The 25,000-nt window shown below is 37.6% G+C and overlaps 2 protein-coding genes across 2 annotated transcripts in view; both read left to right on the forward strand.

Moving 5' to 3' along the window:
• CLDN8 (claudin 8) overlaps nucleotides 1-13,204 on the forward strand; it is a 49,189-nt gene extending 35,985 nt beyond the window's left edge. Inside the window, exon 7 of the mRNA XM_072740868.1 lies at nucleotides 10,815-13,204. The gene's annotated coding sequence lies outside the window, so the exon portion shown is untranslated. The remainder of the gene's footprint in view (nucleotides 1-10,814) is intronic.
• CLDN17 (claudin 17) overlaps nucleotides 1-13,204 on the forward strand; it is a 30,878-nt gene extending 17,674 nt beyond the window's left edge. Inside the window, exon 4 of the mRNA XM_072740869.1 lies at nucleotides 10,815-13,204. Coding sequence (XP_072596970.1) covers nucleotides 11,231-11,905 — 675 coding nt within the window. The 5' untranslated portion in view covers nucleotides 10,815-11,230 and the 3' untranslated portion in view covers nucleotides 11,906-13,204. The remainder of the gene's footprint in view (nucleotides 1-10,814) is intronic.
• Nucleotides 13,205-25,000: the final 11,796 nt, after the last annotated feature.

Here is a 25,000-nt window from a genome sequence, read left to right on the forward strand (position 1 = left end):
AAACTTGTGGTTTAAACTTCACACATTTATTATTTTATAATTCCAGGTGTAAGAGGTCCACAATGGGTCCCACTGGACTAAATCAAAGTATTAAATGGGGCCGGGTTCTTTTGAGAGGTTTTTTTTTTTTAACAGAATCTCTATAAAGACAATCTGTTTCTTTGCCTTTTCCAGCTTCTAGAAGTTGACTCATGAGCTCTGCTCTTCATCTTGAAAGTTAGCAACATTTGGCTCTCCTTTCCATGCTGCCATCCCTCTGATTGTTCCTCTTCTGTCTCTCACTTTTAATGAGCCCATTCATGTGGTCCAAGATAATCTCCCAATCTTAAAAATCACCTGCAATCATCTAAGTTCACCTGCAAATTTAACTCTTTTTCCATATAAATGAATATATTTATAGGTTCCAAGTATTAAGTTGTTAATATCTTTGCGGGGCTGTTACTCTGCTTCCTACAATGTGTAAAAAAGAAAGCATGTTTTAAAAAACAGGAAAACAATGCTTTATTCAATAAAAGATGTAGATATAATTGGCTAAAAGATATGAAGAAAGAATTTAAGTGAATTCTCATCCCACATCATGTATTTTTAAAGACCAATGTATTAAAATTTCCTCGTAAAAATCACAATCTTCTTGAGAACTGGAATAGTTTATGGCAGAGCATGCTAAGAAATTAAAAAGAAAGCATGAGGGAAAATACTAACTGACTTCTGGCACATTGGTACAACAAAGCAAAGCAGAAGTAAAATTTAAGGCAAGCAGCACACAGAACTATAACATAAATGCAGATTTCATAGTGCTATTTCTAATATATAAAATCACAATATGTTTTTGTAAGCTTATTAAGATTTTGATTTCCTTAAAAGCAAAACAAAAGGTGCAAGTCCTTTAAAAGTCTGGCCATTTTTTTAAAGATTTTATTTATTCATGAAAGCCACACAGAGAGAGGCAGAGACACAGACAGAGGGAGAAGCAGGCTCCCTGCAGGGAGCCCAATGCAGGACTCAATCCCCAACAGGGACCACACTCTGGACCACACCCAGAGCCAAAAGGCAGATGCTCAACCACTGAGCCACCCAGGCATCCCTGGCCATCTTTTTTTTTTTAAAAAGTTTCATTTAAATTCCTTAGTTGGGGCTCCTGGGTGGCTCATTCGGTTAAGTGTCCAACTCTTGGTTTCAGTTCAGCTCATGATCTCAGGGTCATGAGACTCACCCTGGAGTGGGGCTCCACACTCAATGTGGAGTCTGCTTGAGATTCTCTCCCTTTTCTTCTGCCCCTCTTCCCACTTGTGGGCACACTCACATGCTCTCTCTCTCTCTTAAATAAATAAAATGTTTAAATTCCAGTTAGTCAATGTATAGTATTAGCTTAAGGTGTACAATATATTCAACACTTCCATACAATGCCTGGTGCTCATTGCAAGTACCTTCTTAATGCCATCGCCTATTTAACCCATTCCACCCCCCCCCACCTCCCCTCTGGTAACCATCAGTTTGTTCTCTATAGTTAAGAGCCTATTTCTTGGTTTGTCTCTCTTTTTTCTCCTTTTGCTCATTTGTATTGTTTCTTAAACTCCACATATGAAAGAAATCATATGGTATTTGTCTTTCTCTGACTTATTCTTAGCATAAGACTCTCTCTAGCTCCATCCATGTCATTGCAGATGGCAAGATTTCATTCTTTTCATTATGATTTCATTCAGTTATGGCTGAATAATATTCTATTATATATATATAATGGAATATTATTTGTATTCGCACCACCCTCCCGCCCTTCCCGACTCTCCCCATCCCTCCTGACCAGATTCAGGTATTAGTGGTTGAAGGTTTGGTCCCTCCTCCCTCACTCTCTTGACACCCCCCTCTCTGCTTCCTCCTCCAGCCTCCATCGTTTTTTTTTTTTAATATCAATTTATAGAATTTTTTATAAAAGCCTTTGATTTTTGTAATGGGTGGAGCCCCGCCCCGGCCCAGGCCTCCCTCCATCCTGCCAGGTGCCCCACAGAGACCAATAACATTTTGAAACAATAAAGTTTTTTGAGAAAAAAAATATATCCATTCATTAGTTGATGGACACTTGAGCTGTTTTTATAATGTGACTATTGTAGATAAAGGTGCTATAAACATTAGGGTGCATATATGACTTTCAACTATTATTTTTGTATATTGGGGTGAACACCTAGTAGTACAACTGGTGGATAGTAGTGTAGTTCTATTTTTAACTTTTTGAGGAACCTCCAAAATATATAACTAACATACCAAATGAATGGTATTACTAATAAGGGAAACTGGGTGTGAGATATAAAAACTCTCTGTATGAGCTTCTTAAATTTTTCTAGATGAGACAGAACATGGAAGACTCCTAACTCTGGGAAATGAACTAGGGGAGGTGGAAGGGGAGGAGGGCGGGGGGTGGGGGTGACTGGGTGGCGGGCACTGAAGTGGGCACTTGACAAGGATGAGCACTGGGTATTATTCTGTATGTTGGCAAATTGAACACCAATAAAAAATAAATTTATTAAAAAAATAATAAAATAAAATAAAATATTAAAAACATTGAAAAATAAATAAATAAAACTGTTATAAAAAGGTCTATGTGAAATATAACAAAATGGACTGTTTATATGAAAGGAATGTCATAAAATAAGTATCGAATGAATATATTTTGATCGTTTTGATTATAAAATTAGCATATGGAAAACATTTACTATATGCAGTAAGTTAACAAATTTATGTTAATTATTTTGTTTAATCAATTTGTACAGAAGAGAAAAACAGGGTTAGAAAGATCTCTTGGTAGTCTTTAAACTCATATCCATAAGAACTTGAGAGTCTCCAAAATATTTAGAGACATTTCTGTTCAATGAGAGTTTTCAATTATGTTGGATTTTTGTCTGGATGATAGTTGTACTTGCCTCCTGCCCTATGACTGACCCAAGTGATTATCTAAAGTGAAAACATTCAACACGTAATATACTTGATCTGACTTCTTTCAGGTTGGCCTGTTCAAATTTTAAAGTAAGAATATTATGGATACCTGTGCTCAGTGGTTAAGTGTCTGACTCTTTGATATTGGCTCACCTTAAGAGCTCAGGGTCCTGAGATCAAGCCCCACATTTGGGTTCCTGCTCAGTGGAAAGTCTGCTTATCTCTCTCCCTCTGTCCTTCCCCTTACTTGCGCTCTCTCGAATAAATAAGGTCTTCAAAAAACTAAAGTAAGAATATTTGGTCTGCGTAACATAGTTACTGGTTTAATTATTTTTACTATTTATACAGATATAATTGTTTTGCAGTGATAGTTTTCAATTTAAATAAATTCAAAATTAGTCTTTAGTTTGCTAAATCATATAATAGAGACATTGATTTGCCTTTGTGAACATGACATTGCACACTGACATAATTTTTTTAAATGCAGGTAAAATGTAGTCATAGCACATTGTACTTATGTAGAGTTCAGAGTCACAGAACTAGCTAGTGGGATATTGAATTCTTGCAATATACAGTGACACTCAGGAAATATCAAGTAAAGAAAGAACTTGCTAAACTTTTCTTATATTTGGGTCCAATGCAATGAACGGATCTGATTTTTGCACAGCTCATTAGTAAGTATAGAAGTAAATATGCAATAAAGAACAGTACATTTTAATTTGCCAGTATTTTGCTTATGAACAGGCTCTCAAATGTTTTGGCTCATCAGAATATTGGATCAGTTTAAGAACAATTTCTTTGTTAAAATGAAAAAAAATGACAGTGATAAATGAATGCTTCAGATAATGGTGTATCACACTGGATATCCAACAAATAAAAAATGATTTGTGGAGGGTAAAGTATAAAAGTGTATCTTCCTGCTAATAAATCTAACAACCAAAATTTAGTTTCAGAAATTCAATACTATGTACCAAATCAAAGTAACATTGATAATTTAAATTATATCAGTTGTGCAGTTTTGTCTGTATTTAATTTGTTGATTATTTGGGTTTTATGGTTTTTGTAAGAGCTATAAACGTAAAAGTTTATACTACGTTTTATGTTTGAGCATAACTGAAGTAATATTATGATATAAAAGGTTTTTTAAAAACTTGTTCTTCAAAGGTATTTGAACATAATTCACAGTTGAGAAGCACTATACAAATACTCTAGTGGAGGTGTTTTCAATGATAATGGATAAATATCATGCCCTCACTTGCTTTTTAAAAAATAGCATTGCCTAATTGCAAAAAGATAAGAGCAATAAATTCATCATTTTTATTTCAAAGCTCTTTCACCACCTACTCACATAAGATGGAGTTTAACTAGAAATATAAAATATTTACACTCAAGATTCTTGTCAAGGAGAATAACCTCAGATTCACTCTCGAGTCTCAAAAGCTCTATGGAGAGAAATAATATGAATATAAAATTACCTTAAGGATATACAATCCATCTTTTCATATAGATCAGTGCCTCTCAGTCCCAGCTGCATACTAAAATCACCTAAGACACTTAAAAAATACTGATGTCCGAGTCCCATCTTGAGCTATTCTGATTTAATTAGTTTGATGTGAGACCTGATATGTTTAATAACTTCCCTTGTATGATTCTAATTAAAAACCAAAACTGAGAACCACTGAAACAGAAACTCTGAACCAGTGCTTCTCATGCTGTCTGGCTGTTGGTATCACAGGGGGTGCTTTTACAGTATCAAATCTGCTATAACAAAACCCAATATAAATGAAAATTCTGAAGCCACATCCCCACCCTCCAAGCTCCTAATTTAATGGGTCTGGGGTGGGGTCCCATGCACTGGTATTGTTTCACAGCTCCCACAGGTAATTCTAATGTGCAGTCAGACTGAGAGCCACTGATTTAAGACCTGAACACCTGGAACATCGTATAGACTCCTGTAAAATAAGAACACCTGGACAAATTTGTCTACTCTATTTACTATAAGGATGTTATTCATTGTATTCCATAGTGAAAGAAGTTCTTTCTGGTGTCAGAAGCAGGGAGAGTTAAGCAACTCCTAAAGACATGTCTTTGCTTTTATTGCATGGACACAATAATGCTGCTAAAAAGCTTAGAGACAAGGGGTGCCTGGGTGGCTCAGTCAGTTAGGCAACTGACTCTTGACTTTGGCTCAGGTCCTGATCTCAAGATTGTGAGACTGTGCCATGTTGAGCTCTATGGTCAGTGTGGAGTCTGCTTGAGATTCTCTCTCTCTGCCCTTCCCTCCCTGTATGCAGACTCTTTCTCTCCCAAATAAATACAATCTTAAAAAAATAAATAAAAAGCGTAGAGGCAAGTTCCTGGCCAATGCTTAGCAAATGTGGCACTTATTTGTTGGAAAAACTTCATGCATTTTTATCTTATATTTTCTTTTTTAAAATTTTTATTTATTTATTCATGAGAGAGAGAGAGAAGCAGGCTCCATGCAGGGAACCTGATATGGAACTCCATCCCAGACTCCAGGATCATGCCCTGGGCTGAAGGTGGTGCTAAACTGCTGAGCCACCTGAGGCTGCACCTATCTTCTATTTTCTAGTCGTATTTTACCCTGTCCCCCAAATCCTCATTTGCTTTTCATTAATCACAAGTCTCCTTTTTTTGTTGCCTATCTTGACAAGTTGTCTTCAGTGATTTCTACAGCTGTATGAGGTGCAAAAAATGAAGGTGAGAAGGTAAAAGGAAGAGGAAGATAAATTCAAAGATTTCTATAGCATATTCTCAACTATCTGTGGAAGCAAGAACACATACATTGAATATAGGTTTTTCATTACCTGGAGAGAACTCAGATTTCCCTGATTGGTTTAATACAAAAGTCCATTTTAAATACTGACATGTAAGTAGCCCAAAGACAGTTGAAATTTGAGGTAGTAATGCAAGATAATAGGATGAATTTGATTGACTACCCAGTGGTATTAAACCTAATTCAGTTGGTTTTTAGATTACCCCAAATGCATTCCTGGAATAGAAAACTTTTTTTTAATGAGGTGTTTAAATTGTTATGTAGTACATTTCATTACATAAATCCAGTCTTTAACTCCAGAGAGAAGTATTCAAACTGTGAATTTATAATTTAAGAAGATATAATTAAATATTGATCCTTAAGTTAGAGGATAGCCTACTTAAATGAAACATTGTATTAATTAATTCATTCATTATTCATTCAAACAATATTTCTTGAGCTCACTACTGCTGGCCTAGTCTGAGACAGGCTCTCTGCTGTATACTGGGAATCTAATGGTAAACAAAGTAGACACAGTCTCTGTTCTCATAGAATCTATACTCTAGATCAGAACAGACTTAAATAAACATAATTAGAAATGCATATTTATTTAGAATTGGTGGGAAAAATGCTCTGGAGAAAAATGTACAGTACTATGGAAGGCTAAACCAACGACAGGGGATAGAATTGAAGTTTGGTATGATCTCCTTCAGAACTAGTTTCTCTTGTGACTAAATTTGGATCCAAACCTGAAGGAGAATGAATGGTTACAGGTCAGGGGGATTGGGAAGTGTGCTTTAGGTAGAGAGATTAGCATTATACCCAAGTCAGTAATAGCATAGGAATCTCTCTATATATGTGTATATTCATGCATTTACTCCCATATGGCTTCAAATCAAGCTAATAGACACCCAACTAAAACTTTTCAACTCATTTGTACTTGCTAAGACTTGCACTGGCCACTGAGGGGGACAAGACAACATCTTTCAAAATAGACACATAATAAGTTGGAAGAATGTCTGAACATTTTCAGGGGTGTATCTCCTGTAAAGGGAGAAAAGTAAGGCAAGACGAGGATGCTTTGAGCGTCCTAATTTTTCCTCACAGATGTTACACTCCCACTCCTATTCACTGGAAGCTGATGCTGTAGGTAAAACTCTGACACATTTTTATAGGGAGAAGTCAAAAGTCCTGCAACCTAAATTAGATTCTTTAGGACCTCAGAACAAGTCCCAGGAGGACATGACAATAAAGTGAATCATCAGTCTGTATTGTCAGAGTCCTCTCCCTGATTGTGATCTGATCATAATTTCTGGCCAGGATGGAGGTTACAAATTCTTACATTTGTGTATAGTCCAGACTGTTCCTATGGGCTGCAAAACATCTAATTCTCTACATTATTTACTGGGATGGCTCATGGGCAAACCAGACTCTACATCTGAAATGTAACTCTTGATCTATTTCTAAAAGGTCACTCATCCTTCAAGGGTCTCTTCCCTCAGTACATGCACCCCTCATACAGTGCTGCTCCTGCCAATGAAGACAGTTACACCTGAATCAGTTCTCACCTCTAGTTCATCACTTAACACTCCAGTTTTAATTCCCATGCACAGTGCAAATCCATCCACTCCTTTGTACCAGGTGGTGACCTGTCCTCTGTGACCACCTCCCTTATCTCCCATTTGGACGATTACAATAGCCTTCTAACTGGTTTCTTCATGTTCTATTTTGTGTCTTTCCAATCCTTTCCCCCCAAATACAGATTTAAAAAAAAATTGTTTGTTTGTTTTGAGAGAGAGAGCACGGAAGTGGGGTAGGGTAGAAAGAGAAGGAGCAAGAAAATTTCAAGCAGGCTCCATGTTGAGTATGAGGCCTGATGAGGGACTCGATCTCACGACCTTGAGATTTTCTCTATACTCTGTGGTTTTACACACAGCTATATTTCAATTTCTAATTCCATATATTTTTAATTGCTTGCTTAGTATTTACTACTCTCACTAAAATGTAAGTTTGTGAAAGCATGGGATGGAGTCATGGTCAGAAGATAAGTTTTAAATTTGAGCAGGAGCCAGTCCAAAGATTGGTCTTTTGCACCAAGCAGAGGGACTTGGATTTTATCTTGGAGCAAGTGAAGAACTATTGAGAGAATTTAAGCAAGGTGATGGCATGTTTAGAATTTGATTCAGAAGGCTCTGTGTGGTCCCTGATGGAATACAGATAAGATAGGAGTAAGACCAGAGGCAAGGAGAGTAAGTTATCCCTGAGTTGATTCACATGAGAGAGGTTGGCAGTAGAACTAAGGCATAGCAATATTACAACAAGAAACATTTTTAATAAGCGAGAATACAGTATCAAATGGTGTACCTGGGTGGCTCAGCTGGTTAGGTATCCAACTCTTGATTTCAGCTTGTATCATGATTTAAGGGTTCTGAGATTGAGCTGCACATGGGGCTCTGTGCTCAGCATGGAAACTGGTTGAGATATTCTCAATTTCTCTGTCTCTCTGCTCATTCCCCATCCTCTCATTCTTGCTCTCAAAAAAAAAAAAAAAGAATATGGTGTCTATTAATGGTTGGGTATCCTGTGAAGCAATCTTTAAGGTGGAGGTTAGGGTGTGTTATTTTTACTAAGGGCTGCTCTTGGGATCAACACCTGAGAGAAAGAAGGGAAGGGAGAGTATTGGTATAAGGAGAAGTCAGGTTGTGATGCAGAACCAGTTGATGGCTAAGGCGTCAAACCAAGACTAGAACAAGCCCCTTCCCCTCCAAAGCATATGCTCTTTACTGTGTCAATTAAAAAATGGTGGTTTCCTTCAGCCTCTACAGAAAAGCCAATGAGGCTAGGATATACAAGTGTTATTTGAAGATAGCAGGTAAGAATGCCCAGGAAGTCTGTCACATTTCTGATAAGGTTTTAGTGGGCAACACTGTGACAGAAGTCAGACTTCCATGTTGGAGCAGTGGAAAATGTAAGTGAATTACAAGCTGTGTATGCATAAATTGCAGGGAACACATTTCTGGCAGGATGGAATTTTAATATGGAGGAGAATTGAATATATTTATGTTGTAAAGGACAACTCAGAGAGAGGAAGAAGATGTAGATACAATGAGGGAGGGAATTATCAATGGAACCAGGGCTCCCAAGGAGGTAGAAGACAAGAAAAACGTTGGAAAGGAAAATAATACCTCTTTTTAAATATAAAGCAAGAAAGTAAAGCTAGCATTGAGCATTAGCTTTGGCTGTGAGAGGCAAAAAATAAAATCTCCCATATTACTTATGTTTCACAGATTATTCTTATAATCAGAATGTACCTCCATATTCTAAGTAAACATAATGCTCTCATGTTTATTTGTAATACAAAAGATATTCTATCTCATGAAGAAGTCAAACAATTGGAAAAGAACAATAAGTTGGAAACTTCCAGGACAAAATAAAGATGAAATTTGAAGTGATATAGAAGGAGGAAGAGGAAATAGAACACAGAAGAGGAAGTGGAAGCAACAAATCAGAGTAATGTTGGCAAATCCCTTCAGGGTGAGGATGGCTAATCTTGTGTCTCAGGAGCCTAGAACAAAGACAGAGAAAACCCTGCCTTCTGAGCTGGTGTTAGGAAATTTTGAACTACCCAGAAGTCATCTATTTCCTCAATGATTCACATTCCTTAAAGAGGGAGTTCTCACTTGGTCTAGAATGGTATTAATACAGCAACAACAACAAAGACAGATAATGGATAAATAATAGAGAGATAATCACCCATCTTAAAAACTCAATGGTGTTCATATTTCCTAATTCAATTAATGGACTCTTTAAATCTGGATGGTATTGGATGGCTCTTGGCCTGTGGTTGACTAAGATGATGGACCTGTGGCAAACTGCAGTGTCTCCCAGCTGGAATATGCTTGCTGTGCTTGTTTTTGAATAGTTTTCATCCCTGAAATGGATTCCTTGCAGTAGGGTGTGGAAGAAAAAGGGAAAAGGACCATGCTTCCCACGTTAAGCACTTGTGGTAGGCAAGTGGCAGTCAACGATGACAACTTGATTCTTGAACTTTGAAAGTCTCAGAAAATTCTGAAAACAGAATTTTGCTTGCTTTAAAAACTATTTGAAAAACTATTAAAAGGTAATTAATTTCAGGTTTAGTCTCAATCGTATGAAAAGACTTGAAAAGCATCTCTCCCTTCTCCTTTTGAGTCAGACTAGTCAGAGGCAGTAAGCATAGTAAGGTAAAGACCAAATTTATTTCTAGATTGTTACCACATAGCTAGCCTCACCAAGCACTCTGAAGACCTCACATTCTGAATCTGACAAATGGGAGACTTCAGCCTGATAAATTTGAAAATATCTTTCCTCCCTAAAAAGTTTTCAATTATCTGAATTTGGGCAATTGCATAGCTAGTTCAAAGGGCCACTTTTATATTGTTCCATAAAAATGGAGTATATGCTTTTAGGTTTTATAAATGTGATGTATTTCAAACTGCCATTGAACAAACAGCTAATGAGAGTTTATATACAAAACATTATCTCACTGGAGACAAAGGGTTACCTAAAAGATAATATAATGATTACCAGGAAATTAAATTATAAGGGGTATTTCTCTATGTTCTTCTTTCCCGGCTCTTAAGAATAAACTGAAATCTGAATTTCTTTTTCTTAGGACTCCTCCTTTTATAAAGCATCAGTGGTTTTAGTAGAAGTAAGTAGTCTTGAAACTAATATCTAAACAGTTCTCCATGTCCAGAAATCTATATTAAATCCAGAATTGTGGGATGCCTTGAGCATCTGCCTTTGGCCCAGGATGAGATCCTGGGGTCCCGGGATGGAGTCCCACATAGGGCTCCCTTCATGGAGCCTGCTTCTCCCTCTGCCTGTGTCTCTGCCTCTCTCTATATATGTCTCATGAATAAATTCATAAAATCTTAAAAAAAAAACCAGAATTGACTAACCATATTAAAGAAAAATGGCTTAGATTAGAAGAAAGTAATAGGTTATCTAAAGTGCAAAGTGATTCTCAGTTGCTCTCCAAAAAAACTGGCAAGGTTTTGGCGCTGTCTCCAGTTGTGACTTAACATATGTATTTATGCTTTTTTTTTTTTTTTTTTTTTTTTATCAGAGTGGTTTTTCAACAGGAAGTTTTCAGCTCTGTAATTAGAAATCCACAATGGAAGCTCTGACATTTAATTACAACACTGCTAAGACAATAATAATAAGAGGAATACCAAAGTTGAATGCGTATTTCTTGACACACCTCTGGCTACCTTCTTATTGGCTGGGAAACAATTATATATGACTAGTAAATAATCCATACAGAAATGAGTGTCTGTGTACAAAGGCAGCCTGCATTGACAACAGGTACTTCTCGTCAGACCAACTTCACTCACTGTTGCTAATTTCAACTAAAACGTTATGGGCAGTAACCACGGAGAACCTCATCAGAGATTGCTGTAGACTCAAAGAGGCCTCCTCCACCTTCTGGACTTCCAGCAGCTTCTACCATTCCAGATTGGCTCAATCTTCAAAGGAGAGGCAATGGCATTTTATCCCCTACAGATTGCTGGTCTGGTTCTTGGGTTCTTTGGCCTGGTTGGCACTCTTGCCACAACCCTTCTGCCTCAGTGGAGGGTATCAGCTTTTGTTGGCAGCAACATTATTGTTTTTGAAAGGCTCTGGGAAGGGCTCTGGATGAACTGCGTTCGACAAGCCAAGATCCGGTTGCAGTGCAAGTTCTATAGCTCTTTGTTGGCTCTCCCACCTGCCCTAGAAGCAGCCCGAGCCCTTATGTGTGTGGCGGTTGCTCTCTCCTTCATCGCTTTGCTCATTGGCATCTGTGGCATGAAGCAGATCCAGTGCACGGGCTCTAATGAGAGGGCCAAAGCGTACCTTCTGGGAACTTCTGGGGTCCTCTTCATCCTAACCGGCATTTTCGTTCTGATTCCTGTGTGCTGGACAGCCAATATCATCATCAGGGATTTCTACAACCCAGCCATCCACGTGGGTCAGAAACGAGAGCTGGGAGCAGCTCTTTTCCTGGGCTGGGCGAGCACTGCTGTCCTCTTCATTGGAGGGGGTCTGCTCTGTGGGTTCTGCTGTTGCAACAGAAAGAAGCAAAGGCACAGATATCCAGCCCCTGGATATTGTGTGCCACACACAGAGCAACGGAGGAATGTGACAGTGCTTAATAAGACTTCCACCAGTTATGTCTAATACCTGCTTTCGGCTCAAACTATGGATTACAATCAAAGTGTTTTATAGAGTCCTGCCGGACACTTGTAAGTACGTCAGGCACGGGAACTTGCTTTATGGCTGCATTTAAATTGAGATGAAAGTATAAAGGGTATATAGATTGCACTTTGTCACCTGTGGGAGGAATAGAAATGACTTGCTTTGGACATTCTGACCTCATATGTATTAAAAGCATTTACTGTTATTAGACACAAATAATCCCCATTCCAACTTGCGTAGTCAAAAATCAGGTATATCCACATCCTTAGTATAGTGATAACTACGGTTTTTTTTGACAATCGTATATCATCTGCTAGGAAATGAAAATTTTATTGCAATTGATAATACACAGGAATAAAACATATTCTAAAACAAAACCTAAGTTATTTTTCCTCCCAATTATTTCTTGTATTAATACAGTAACAATTGAAATATAGAGTTTTTCTTTCTTAAGCAATTACTCTGAAAAATAATAGATATCAAACAAGAATTTTTAATTGAATTTATCAAAATACGGAGATGTCCATCTAATGAAAAGATTTGATATTCCTTTCAGAAACTCAAATGCATCAGTAATTAAACACTTTTAGGGGAAAGGGGAGCCCTGATTTCTCTTAGGAAATTTATGAAAATGATTTTGAAGCACCTAATTTATACAATTAAACTTGCCTGGGATTATATATTCAAGGGAAAATAATTGATAAATGAAAAGTAGTATGTTTCATAACCTATGATTTGCACCGACACAAACAAAAGTTAACTGTCTTGATAAGGTACATCAATACAAGGCTGTGAATCCTCAGCTCTCATCAAGAGGAAATACACTCCTAATTAGGGAATTGAGGTTTGGGTGTTGAATGGAATGGTTTCTGTTCCTTGTTTTATTCTTTAGTCATTGTTCAGGTCTACACACGCAAAGTAAAATGAAGAATTAAGGCAATGATTCAGGCAATTAGTCAGGCTAAAATAAGTACCTCCATTTTACTCTGTAATAAATAAATAGGTATGGCTAAAGCATCTTGTTTTGCTTGAATTATGTGTATTATTTTCTCAATTCTGCATTTCCCTTGCATATAACATGCCATATTTAACGTGCCAATATCAGCGTTGAAAGTATGTGTGGGATCGGGGAGGATGAGGATATGAATATTTGTGGGGCAAATTCACTCCTATGGGTCACATCTGAATATCTCCAATATCTTGTGAACCAATCAATGTTTATATATCCAACTCTTCAATATTGTGTTTATTTTATAATAAAGTTATCTAATTTTCAGTGCATATTTGCAATGAATAGATTAAATTTGTTCACCAAATATTTATTGCATGTCTATCTTTAATAAAATAATAGAATAAAATAATTACATATTTTCAATTATGTTGCTATATTTCACTGTGGGGTCAGTTTCAGAATGAATTTCTATCCTTAGAAGACCATCTAAGGGCATCCCTGGGTGGCTCAGCGGTTTAGCGCCTCCCTTTGGCCCAGGGCGCGATCTTGGAGTCCTGGGATCGAGTCCCACGTCGGGCTCCTGGCGTGGAGCCTATTTCTCCCTTCTCCTATGTCTCTGCCTCTCTCTCTATGTCTATCATAAATAAGTAAATCTTTAAAAAAAATAAAAGAAGACCATCTAATAACTCTGAAACATTAAAACAAGACTAGATGTTAACATTAAACCCTCACTCTATTCTATAAACCACCAGCAAGGCTTCAGTAAATCAAACCCTTGGTAATATAAGACTATATTTAAAAAATTAGCAATATGTAATGATAAAATCCACATAAATGTAAATGTCTTCAAATGATATGATAAAATAAGAAAAACAATGATTTAAACAAATTTTTTTTTCCCTAAGATTGTTTTCTTTTTCAAACTCCATTCCAAAAGGCCTAAATTTTGCGTGTGTTGAAAAGGTATCACTTATCATATATGCAGGCAAATAAGTACAAAATCAAGATATGCAAGATATAGGCTTAAAGGTTGCCATGGAATCATTTGTCTTACCTTTTGGTACTAAGAGAAGTAACTAGACATCCATAATAGGTTCCAGAGACTAAATGAGGGATGTTATCCTACTTGCCAGGGGAACAAAGAGTAAAAAGGTGTAACAGAGGGTAGAATCACAAAAATATTGATAAAATTAGCCAATGAATTGGGGCAAAATTTCAAGAATTAAGAATTCTTTTGTTTGCTCTTTCATTAATCAAGGTATACTTTTGGAAGAATGATTTCTATGTTTTCCACTGTGCTGTGATGTTTTCCCTATTACAACACAAAGAAACTTCAGTAGTTTTTAATGAATTTCAAGAAACATTATGGATGTAAATCTCATACCACAAACCTAGATGTGCAAGAAATGCATCTTTATTTTCTAAAATTTAACTTAAATTCCACTTGTTGCACATTTTCCCACTTATTACACATTTTTTAGGGTCTTGTGTAGGGCTAAGCAGTGCTTGGGGTAATAGTTCATGGAATCAGTCCATGATGATTCATACAGGTCAATCCATACAGATGAGTCCATACATGTCACTGAGAAGATGTATATTATACTTGCTCACATGGTCCCTTTAGACTTCTCAGCTCTGTCAATTATTTTTTTTAAAAAATATTTTATTTATTTATTCATGAGAGACACACAGAGAGAGATAGGCAGAGATACAGACAGAGGGAGAAGCAGACTTTCTGCAAGGAGCCCAATGCAGGACTCGATCCCAGATCCCAGGATCATGCCCAGAGCTGAAGGTAGACGTTCAATTGCTGAGCCATCCAGAAGTCCCAGTTCTGCCAATTTTTTTTATCATACTTGGCAATCTTTTTTAAGACTCTCTAGTTCTAGGCTGCTTAGATCAGAAGATTTCAACCTTGGCTGCATATGAGAATTGCTAGGGGAATTTTGAAAACTACCAATGCAGCCAATGTCAAGATGAACTATGCCATTTCCTAGATTCATGGCGAAAGCTTGACCTGTTGACTTGGCTACCAGATATCTACCAACAATGGTGAAAGAAATGATCCCTTCTCCTATAAGTGTTTTGTTTTTTGATATCACCTCCACAAACCTCCTCTTCTGCCATTGTCAACATTTTTACAGAGTGTCATAGAGGCTTAGACTTTCAGAAACAAAAGTGCATAAAGACTAAAACAGTTCTAGGTTATTTTGACTCCAGTTGTGCTGTACACTCCATTGAGTCAGTGAAATGCATTGGTGGCTACCCTCTGGAATAGAGACCAGAGAAAGAGGGAAAACATTATCTAGCCACATATGGTTGAAAATGTTTTAAAAGGGTAGCCCTTTTAAAGTTACAATTTTAGTTAAATGCACACTAATAATTCTTTTCATTTGCAAAAGAAGTTGATATATTTAGCTCACTTGCTCTTCACAGACCACTATATGATATAGAAAGTGTAGACATTATTATGAACACAATTGTCGCAACTAAGAGAATTTAAACTTATTAAGTTATATAACTTGGCCAAAGTCATAGTGCTAACCTTGAGAAATCAAGCAGTCAACCATAGTACTAAGTAGACACGTAATAAATATTTGAAGTATGATCATTAAACAATAAAAATGAGGATAATAGTTTGAGATTTTTAGCTAATATGAAGCTCCTCATCCCACAGGGAAGAGATAAAACAATAGAACCCAGAAATTTAAGGACAGGCTTTGTGTTTTGCTTTTGTTTTTGATTTTTTAGTCTCAACAGCCTAAATTCTGAAGAGATTATAGGCAAGGAAAAAAATGGCTCAGTTAGTACCAAGTTTTCCTCACTCTTAAGATCATAAAATAGGGGCATCTGTGTGGCCCAGTTGGTTAAGTGTCTGACTTTGGCTCAGGTCATGATCTCAGGGTTCTGGAATCAAACCCAGCATCAGGCTCTACACTCAGTAGAGAGACCACTTGAGATTCTCTCTCCTGCTCTCTCTCTCTCTCTCTCTCTGCCCCTGCTCATGTGATGCTCTCTCTCTCACATATAAGTAAGTAAACCTTTAAAAACAGATTATAAAATAATCTCTTTGAATGAAAGTAAAATAAAAAGGAGTTAAGAGTGTCTAGATATCAGTGTGTCACTGGAGATGACTCTATAGCCTCTCTTTAGTCTATTTCCTGGGGAATGGTACAGAAAAATGAAAAATTATCAAATTGGTTGGAGAACTGGAGAATTTAAGAACAGAAATGATGTGTATCCTGACCCAGGTAGAGCCAAGGATGTTGACAGTTTTCCTCATGCCCTCAGAGTGCTGGAGGATAAAAAATATCTCCATGATATGTTTGAACTTACAGGACAAGAAATAGTCTTTCCAAGTTTTCCACATGCTATGGTAACAGAAGAATATCTCATATTCTCCCAAGACTGGCACAGAACCTTTAAAAATTCTTCATTGGTTGGGACTAAGAACACAACAGTAATACATTTGGATGGATAAGTGAGTGGGTCTGTCTATAGCCTGTTCATCCTTAGACTCATTTCCTGTCCTTCATCTGCTCTAATCTGTATCTTCAGGAGGTGAATTCCTGTGGGTTGTGCAGTGGAGCAGTGGGGACCATACTCGATAAGGATAGGCAATAAAAGGAACTATCTTAAAAGAACATAAAAACAGTGACAAAACCCAGTGAATACTGGATCTGTTTATTATTTTCGTTTTTTAAATAATTTTTTTATTGGTGTTCAATTTACCAACATACAGAATAACAGCCACTGCTCATCCCATCAAGTGCCCCCTCAGTGCCCGTCACCCATTCACCCCCACCCCCCGCCCTCCTCCCCTTCCACCACCCCTAGTTTGTTCCCCAGAGTTAGGAGTCTTTATGTTCTGTCTCCCTTTCTGATATTTCCCACACATTTCTTCTCCCTTCCCTTATATTCCCTTTCACTATTATTTATATTTCCCAAATGAATTAGACCATATAATGTTTGTCCTTCTCCGATTGACTTACTTCACTCAGCATAATACCCTCCAGTTCCATCCACGTTGAAGCAAACGGTGGGTATTTGTCGTTTCTAATGGCTGAAGAATATTCCATTGTATACATAGACCACAGCTTCTTGATCCATTCATCTTTTGATGGACACCGAGGCTCCTCCCACAGTTTGGCTATTGTGGCCATTGCTGATAGAAACATCGGGGTGCAGGTGTCCCGACGTTTCATTGCATCTGTATCTTTGGGGTAAATCCCCAACAGTGCAATTGTTGGGTCGTAGGGCAGGTCTATTTTTAACTCTTTGAGGAACCTCACACAAAGAAGTGTTGGTTAAGTCCTGAACAATTGTTGTAGTTACTATAAACATTTAATAATGAGGAGGAGGAGGAGATGATGGTAATAAATAGATGATAAATGATAGACAAGTAGTAAATAAATACATAATGATAGATATACATAATAGATGATGGATATAGAGATGAATAGAAAGATAGATGTTAGTTATGCTACAGTGAGCTCTGACATATGACTGTGTGCATTTGTTTCAAGAGTAAATGAGGGAGTTTTTCCTTCAATTCAGATTCAGCAAGGCATGATTTTCAAATCATCACTCTCTAGCTATTCTGTGTTAGTATTCTAATATTTAACACAAACAAAAACTCCTTGTCACCATAAAATGACAGAATTAAAGTAACTGAAATTCTGTTTCCACGTCTTGACAAGTGTCTATGCTGTAAGAACTGGAGGCCCAAACTATACACGAGCTAAGTCAGATGAATCTAAACCGTTACAGACTTACTGAAATTTCTTCAGAGTAGTGTCTATGAAGACTACAATGTTTAGGGACGCCCGGGTGGCTCAGTGGTTGAGTGTCTGCCTTTGGCTGAGGGCGTGATCCCAGGATCCTGGGATCGAGTGCTGCATCGGGCTTTCTTCTCCCTCTGCCTATGTCTCTGCCTCTCTCTGTGTGTCTCTCATAAATAAATAAATAAATAAATAAATAAATAAATAAATAAATAAAATCTTAAAAAAAGATACAATTTTTATTAATAATAAAACTGTGCTTACTGGAAGCTTGTAACTGAAAACAAATTTTTCTCTCACAGAGGAGTGTGTAGTACGACATGATCTGTGTCTGGGAGTCAGATGCACAAGATGAGGGCCATGCTTTCCCCAGCTCCTGTGTTCAGTGGCTGCCAGCTGCATTCAGCTAATAAAAGGCACTGGTGAAACAGAGGACAGGAGGGTTCCTCTTCTCTCTTTGTCCGGAGAGATGATTCCCATGGTGATATGTCTTCTCCCCAGCTTTGCCAGAAGGGTCCACCTTAGGTCCAGCTTCTGCCAAGTGAACCTCATCTCTTGAGTCCAGCAGTACTGCTTTTCTTTTTGTTCTCTCATTGCCAGAGAAGTAGCCACTTCTTGCGGTTGTCAGTGTCTGGAGGGCTCAATTGCTCTCTTCTTGTTTCTCCACATTCCCCATAACCGGTGTAACAAAGTTCCTCCATCAAATTCCACTAATTTGAATATTTAAAATAACTTTGCTTTTCCTGGATGGATCTGGCGGATACAGCATCTGAAAAATCATCCTGAAACGAAGGAATCTCAGCATAATCCCAGGGGAATAACCGAGGGTCTCTAGTATCAGATCAATGGACTTGGCTTTCCATGAGCCCACAGATTTTAGATACAGCTCTGAGAAAATTAGGAACCATCGCTGAATAAGATTAAGTTTTTATTCCATAGGGGCTTGAAACAAAAACTAAGTTCAGGTTTTTTAAAAAATATTTAATGTTTACATATCAAAACACACAGCACATAGGAGATGGCAAATATTTTGTGTGGGAATGAGTAAATGATGAATTAATGAAGGGAGAAAATAATAGACAAAACCATAATAGGAAGTATCTTACCTAGGAGTAAACAGAAGTTCAATTCCTAAGTGGCTCTAAAGGAGTTTTGTGTTTTTGGTACTCCTAATAGGATGATTTCTATTTTCTATGAAAATATTTTTCTAATGGTCAATTAAGGAGTTGTTGCAGACAAAGTAGGACATAAAGAAAAACACCTTCAAGATGGGCAAAGGTGTAGTCTGAACTCAGTGTGATTTGGTAAAACTCAGGATTCACTGGTAGAAATGACAAATAAAATATTCAGTAGGAAGTAAATTCTAAAATGGACATAACTTAAAAAAGTGAGCAAAACTTTTACTACAGTAAAGATGTATCAGGCATTTTATCAAGGCTGGGCTCTCTGGGACACAAGACGCTTTCACCAGTTGACAAATACGTCCGCACACTCTGAATAACAAGGCTGATTCTGAATTTGGATTTGGCAGAAATAAATGTGTCAAGTAGATTCTGAGGAAAAAGATAGGACATAATAAAGGAGAACTAAAAGTATAAAAGGCAGCTAATAACAGAGGGAGGGCACAACTAGAAAATAGTGCTAACAAAAGCAAGTGAGGGAAAGAGAAGCTGCAGTGATAGAGAAGGAAGAGTTTCAGTGGGTACATGGGTGGGGAAAGAGACTTTCTGTTTCATCATTAGGAGAATAATTTTGAGAGCTTTGGCATTCAGTTGGTGGTGAATACTCTCAGGATAATAGAGACATCACTGTTTTTTTGTTTTTGTTTTTGTTTTTTTTTAATATATATAAAGCCCTTTTTCATCCTGTCCAGAGCTGATGACTAGGTTAGAATCACAGAATTTTCCATGGCTGAAAAGCACCATGGGAAGAATTGAGGCCTAGAGAGGTCAGCCTCTCTGGCTAAGTCCCCTTTACCTCAATCTGGTTTGACTCAGGGCCCCACTTCATTCTGTCAGTGATTCTCCAGACCTGAATCTCCCTACCTGAGGAAAGACCTGCCTCTCAACCTTCTGCTCACCTTCTCTGGCATCACCTCCTGCTCCTCCTCTTCCGTTCCATCACCTGCAACTTGACCTCAGACCTGCCTGAGCATGGAACTTCCATTATTATTGCACTTTGCACCCCTTGAAATGTCATCTGTTTCGACTGTTCTAAAAAAGTGGGGTTCATCAAGATGACCAACTGTCTCAGTAATCTTGTCCCTTTTCCCAAAATGTCTCTTGGTTTAATTTTCTTCTCTAATTATGACCGAGAATTCATTTCTTTAGTGTTTTTAAAGCACACTGCTTTTTTGTTTCACCTCTAGATCACATATGCATTTACTTCCTCTGAGAACTCATTCACTCCTGTCTTTCCAGCTGCCAGTAAATGGTACATGGCTTAGTAGAAGGAACTCAGTGCTAGGAGATTTGCATCTCTAACCCAGTCTCAGGCCTTCTAACAAAACTGAACCTAGCTTTTCTCAACTATAAAATGTGGAGATAAAATAAACATTTTTTAACATGAACTTTATGTTTATAATTAGGCTAAAGATTTATATATGTAAATATATATATTCACACACACAAAATATATGTATATATATATATACACACACACAAATGCATTCTTATCATTTTTTACAGTAAAGGAACTAGTGCTCCAAGAGGTTACACAACCTTTCCAAAGGCACAGTGAGGTCACTGCCCACCCTCCACCGCCTGCCATGTCAGTGCATCTTGAAAGAGTGAGCTTTCTTCTGTGGGGTGCCCTTCCTCCCCATCCCCCCATGGAGGGAGGATAATAACCACCCTCTCTACCTGGAAGGGCTACAGTGAGGAGAAAATGAGGCAGTGCCTGTGAAAGCATTTTAATCACAAAGCATTATGTAAATGTAATACATAATTACTGTTATTATCTCCAGCAATCCAAGTCTTCAGCTCTTTGTAGTTCGCTTGCTTTCTCTGCCCATAGAGTAATTCGCTTGTATGTCCTGTTGGCCTCAAACTTGGGTAAAAATAATACTCATGATGTTTTCCTAACTTTCACATTTCACTCATTTTCCGTTACCTTCCTAAGCGTCACAATTCACTTTGTCCCCTTAAGATACAGGTGACCATTGCATTCTGGTTAACTCCTGTCATCCTGAAATAATAAGAACTAGCACCCTCTTTTTTCTCAAAAACCCCAGTTTGGATGATAAGTTATACGGTCACTTAAGATGTCTTTCGCTGCTTCCTGCTATGGTCCCTTTCTTTTCATTCTTGCTCATTTTTTCCCCCCTAAAACACCTCGCTCTAAAACACTGTCCCTTTCCCATTTGCACTCACTAACATGAACCCAATTGCTACTTGCTCAGTTTACGGAAATAGATCTTTTTGCCTCTCTGCTTATCTTAAGAATTCCTCGTTTCTGCTGATTCCTCCACACAGAAGAAGGATTCTTACTTCCAACCATGGCTACTATCATGTCCCTTCCTTCATTAGAGCTCACAGGCAACTTAGTTTCCTGATTCTAAACTTTATAGTGTAGTTTGAACTACCGCTCACTTTTTTTTTTTTACTTCTCTTTCCTCAGCTTCCTCTCTTTATAACTTCATTTATAAGACATATATCACTACAAATCTATATTACACTCTGTTACATCTACAAGCCATGCCTTCCTTATACCCCTTCCCTCTTCTCTTGGTAGATTGCAAATGGCCATCGATCCTTTGCAGTTCCTGCCACCAAGAGATGGAATCTACTTCCCCCTGCCCTGAAATCAGGCCTGGCTTTAATCAATAAAGTCCAATGGAGGTGACTGTATACAACTTCTGAGTCAAGACCTTATGAGACTTGCAGCTTTCAGTTTTGCTCTCTTGGAATGCCCCTACAATGTTATTAGACCAAACTACCCTGACTGAGGGTAAGAGGCCAGGTAGAAAGAGACGTCCGTCCTTCTGGGACATCTCAGTGATTCCAGGGATCCCAGCTGAGTTCCCTAATGTATGAGTGAATTCCAGTAAACAATGTGGAGCAGAGAAGACCCATCCTGGCTGAGCCATTTCACCCAGTTCAAATTGATGCCTCACAGAATTATGGTCAAGTCAGTGATAATTGAAAGTCTCACTTAATTCATTCCCTTCATATGACTATCTATATATCAGTATGATATGTTTTGTTTTCTACCTTTCTTATTTCTCTGCATCTACAGGAGTATCTCTAAAATTCATTTAAGTATATGCAAATGTTTGAGCACCTGGCTGGCTCAGTCCATTGAGCATGCAACTCTTGATCTTGGGGTCATGAGTTCAAGCCCCACATTGGGCAAAGAGCTTACTTAAAAAAAAAGAATATGCAAGATATTTGCATAAGGAATCTTGCTTAGTTTTTGCACCAACCATGCAAGCCAGGTATTGCTATCTTTATTTTCATTACCAAGGATGTTAAGCAACTTGAACAAAATTCTCCAATCCATAAATAATTTAAATCAAAATTGAAACCATTCATTTTGTTATTTCAATAATGTATGCAATAAACATCTTTTCACTGGGTACAATAAAGACTGTTAGGTCTCCTGTGCCATAGAGGAGAAATCACTCCAATGAAACATAGAAGCAAAATAAACCAGAGGGAAAGAGAAATACAGTGCAATCTGTGATTGCTGCCATCTGAAAAAAAAATACTCTGGAAATGAAGAGGAGAGACGTAAGATGGGTTAAGAGTATGCGTAAGTAGAGGATATTTCTTGAGGACACAAAAATTGAGATAAACCTTGGGGAAGAACAAGATTCCCAGAGATGAAAATAAGTGGAAGAAGGTTTGAAAAAGAGTCAACATGGAGCTGAAAATGCAGAAACATTCTAGGTATGCCCAGGGAAATATGAATCAGAACACAAGCATACAAGATAGGGAACAATTTGAGATATATATATATATATATATATATATATATATATATCATATATATATATATTTTCCATATATATATATATATATGGAAAAGTTAAATGTGTATTAAGCATATGGAAAACTTTGAACACCAGAATGCAGAGTTCTTTGTTTTGTGATCTGTCAGAAGAATTTGCACAACAGAGTCATATTGTCATGATTGTTCTTAGAAAGCTTTTTTCCGTCTCATTTGAATTGACCCTATGTGTCTGTCCCACTGGCTAGTAAGCTCGCCAAAGACATCAATATATTAACAAGTACTTAGTGAGCACACAGTATTCAAGGAACAGGGTTGAATTTCATGAGCTAAAACAAAACCACTGTGACCAACAATAAACATCCTCTCTTAGAGAATGAATAGTCCAGTTAGGTCGCTAGAACCTGTCCTACAGTAAAAACAGAGCTATCAATGTTAAAAGTTGTGACTTTCACTTTCAGAACAATTTTCTGGGTATAATAAATGTTTGCGTGCATTTTGATTGCTTGATCAAAGTGTGAGGCAGTAAAGAACACTTGTTAAGAATTACACTTGACTGACATAATGAAATACATCTGTAATTGTCTCATAGATTCTACTAAAATGAGTGTTCTCACATCTTAACATTCTTGTGTTCTGGACATTATGGCTTGAGGGATTTTAGCACCAACTGTTAACAGAGGCAGTGTGATGGTTAATTTTAATGTGTCAACTTGACTAGGTCACAAGGTGCCCAGATATTTAGTTAAATATTTCTGAGTGTGTCTGTGAGGGTGTTTCTGGACGAGATTAGCATTTGAGTTGATGGATTCAGTAAGGCAGGTCACCCTCCCCAGTATTGGTTGGCATCATCCGATCCACTGAGGGCCTGGCCACAACCAAACTTGGAAGAAGGAAGATTTCTCAACTGTCTGTCTGTCTGTCTCTCTCTCACTCTTTCTTTCTCAATTTTCTGCTTGATTAATTGAACTGAGACATAGGTCTTCTGCTCTCAGACTAGGATTTGCACCATCTGCACTCCTGGTTCTCAGGCCTTGGACTTGGATTGAATTATACTCCTGGCTTTTCTGGGTCTCCAGCTTGCAGACAGCAGATTGTGAGACTTCTCAACCTTTGTAATTGTGTGAGTCAATTCTTTATAATAAATCTCTCTCTTTTGTATTTATCTTATATGTATATTTATATATATATACACACATACATATACATACCCATATATATATATTTATACACACATGTATTTATTTTTCATATATATATATACATACATACATACATACATACATTAAGGGCTTGATGTGATAAGGGAAGGTCCTGTTTCTCTGGCAAACCCTAGTATAGGCAGTCTTTTTACTTCCAGAGAAAAGACATTATCCACAACCCCTAAAATTAGGCTTAGAATAGGATACTATAAGATATTTAGGTAGCACTAGATCTGGAAATTGCTAGACAAATCTTCATCTCTATTTATGGATTGATAGGATCTGCCTGCCCTTCAAGGAACTGCAAGCATCAGTGAACCAATGAGGAAGTGTTTTGGGGAACGATGGAATCAATCTACCCTCAAAGTTTTTGAAATCTTACTGTTAATGTTTCTCTTTAATGACCTGAGATGCTTGTTAAAAAATGCACATTCTCAAAAATAATAAAAATAAAAATTCACGTTCTCGCACTCCATCCCAAATACACTCAATCAGGCTATCTGTGATGGAGCCCAAGATCTTGTTTCTTATACATGCCTCAGAATAATCTTGTATGCATTCTTAGAATTTAAGAAGGATTTTCCAAAAGCAATAGGAAGGGAAGGCTGTAGCCTCCCTCACTTTGTAATTACTTATAAGCAAACAGGGTCTAGTAGATGTTGTCAAAGGTATTAGTCTAATTAAAAGCCTTCTCTGAATTTCAGGGAGCTCCTTTGAACCGGTCTCATTAATGCTCCTCTTTGCTAGTGTATTTTAAATGCCACATCAAGTGCAACAATTACACTTCCACATATCTCCAGAAACGACTTATGGCAGCTAGTAAAGTGACTTTAAATGGATATTTTCAGGTGTCTGCCCATAAAGACTGCTATTGAAGCACTTCTTCTGGAATTATTATGGCTTAAACAAGAGTCTAATTTAGAGGAGTGGTTTAAATGTACAGGACTTTGGGAAGAGACTTGAAGCAATTATCCTTGGATTATGCCCAAACAGGACAGGATCTCCACATTTTGGTTGCTTCGGTGGAGTCCTGCCTTCTATAGCATTGTGATTGTGCCTACATTTTGGCAGCCAGATAAGTAAAAACCAGTGAAACCTACTGGATAAAGAAATTGCCTTCCCTTATCACATCAAGCCCTTAAGCTCAACACTGACACCTATCACCTCCCATGTACACAAACGCACACAGTAT

Source organism: Vulpes vulpes, chromosome 15, assembly GCF_048418805.1.
Source record: "Vulpes vulpes isolate BD-2025 chromosome 15, VulVul3, whole genome shotgun sequence".
In the NCBI taxonomy this organism is placed as follows: domain Eukaryota; kingdom Metazoa; phylum Chordata; class Mammalia; order Carnivora; family Canidae; genus Vulpes; species Vulpes vulpes.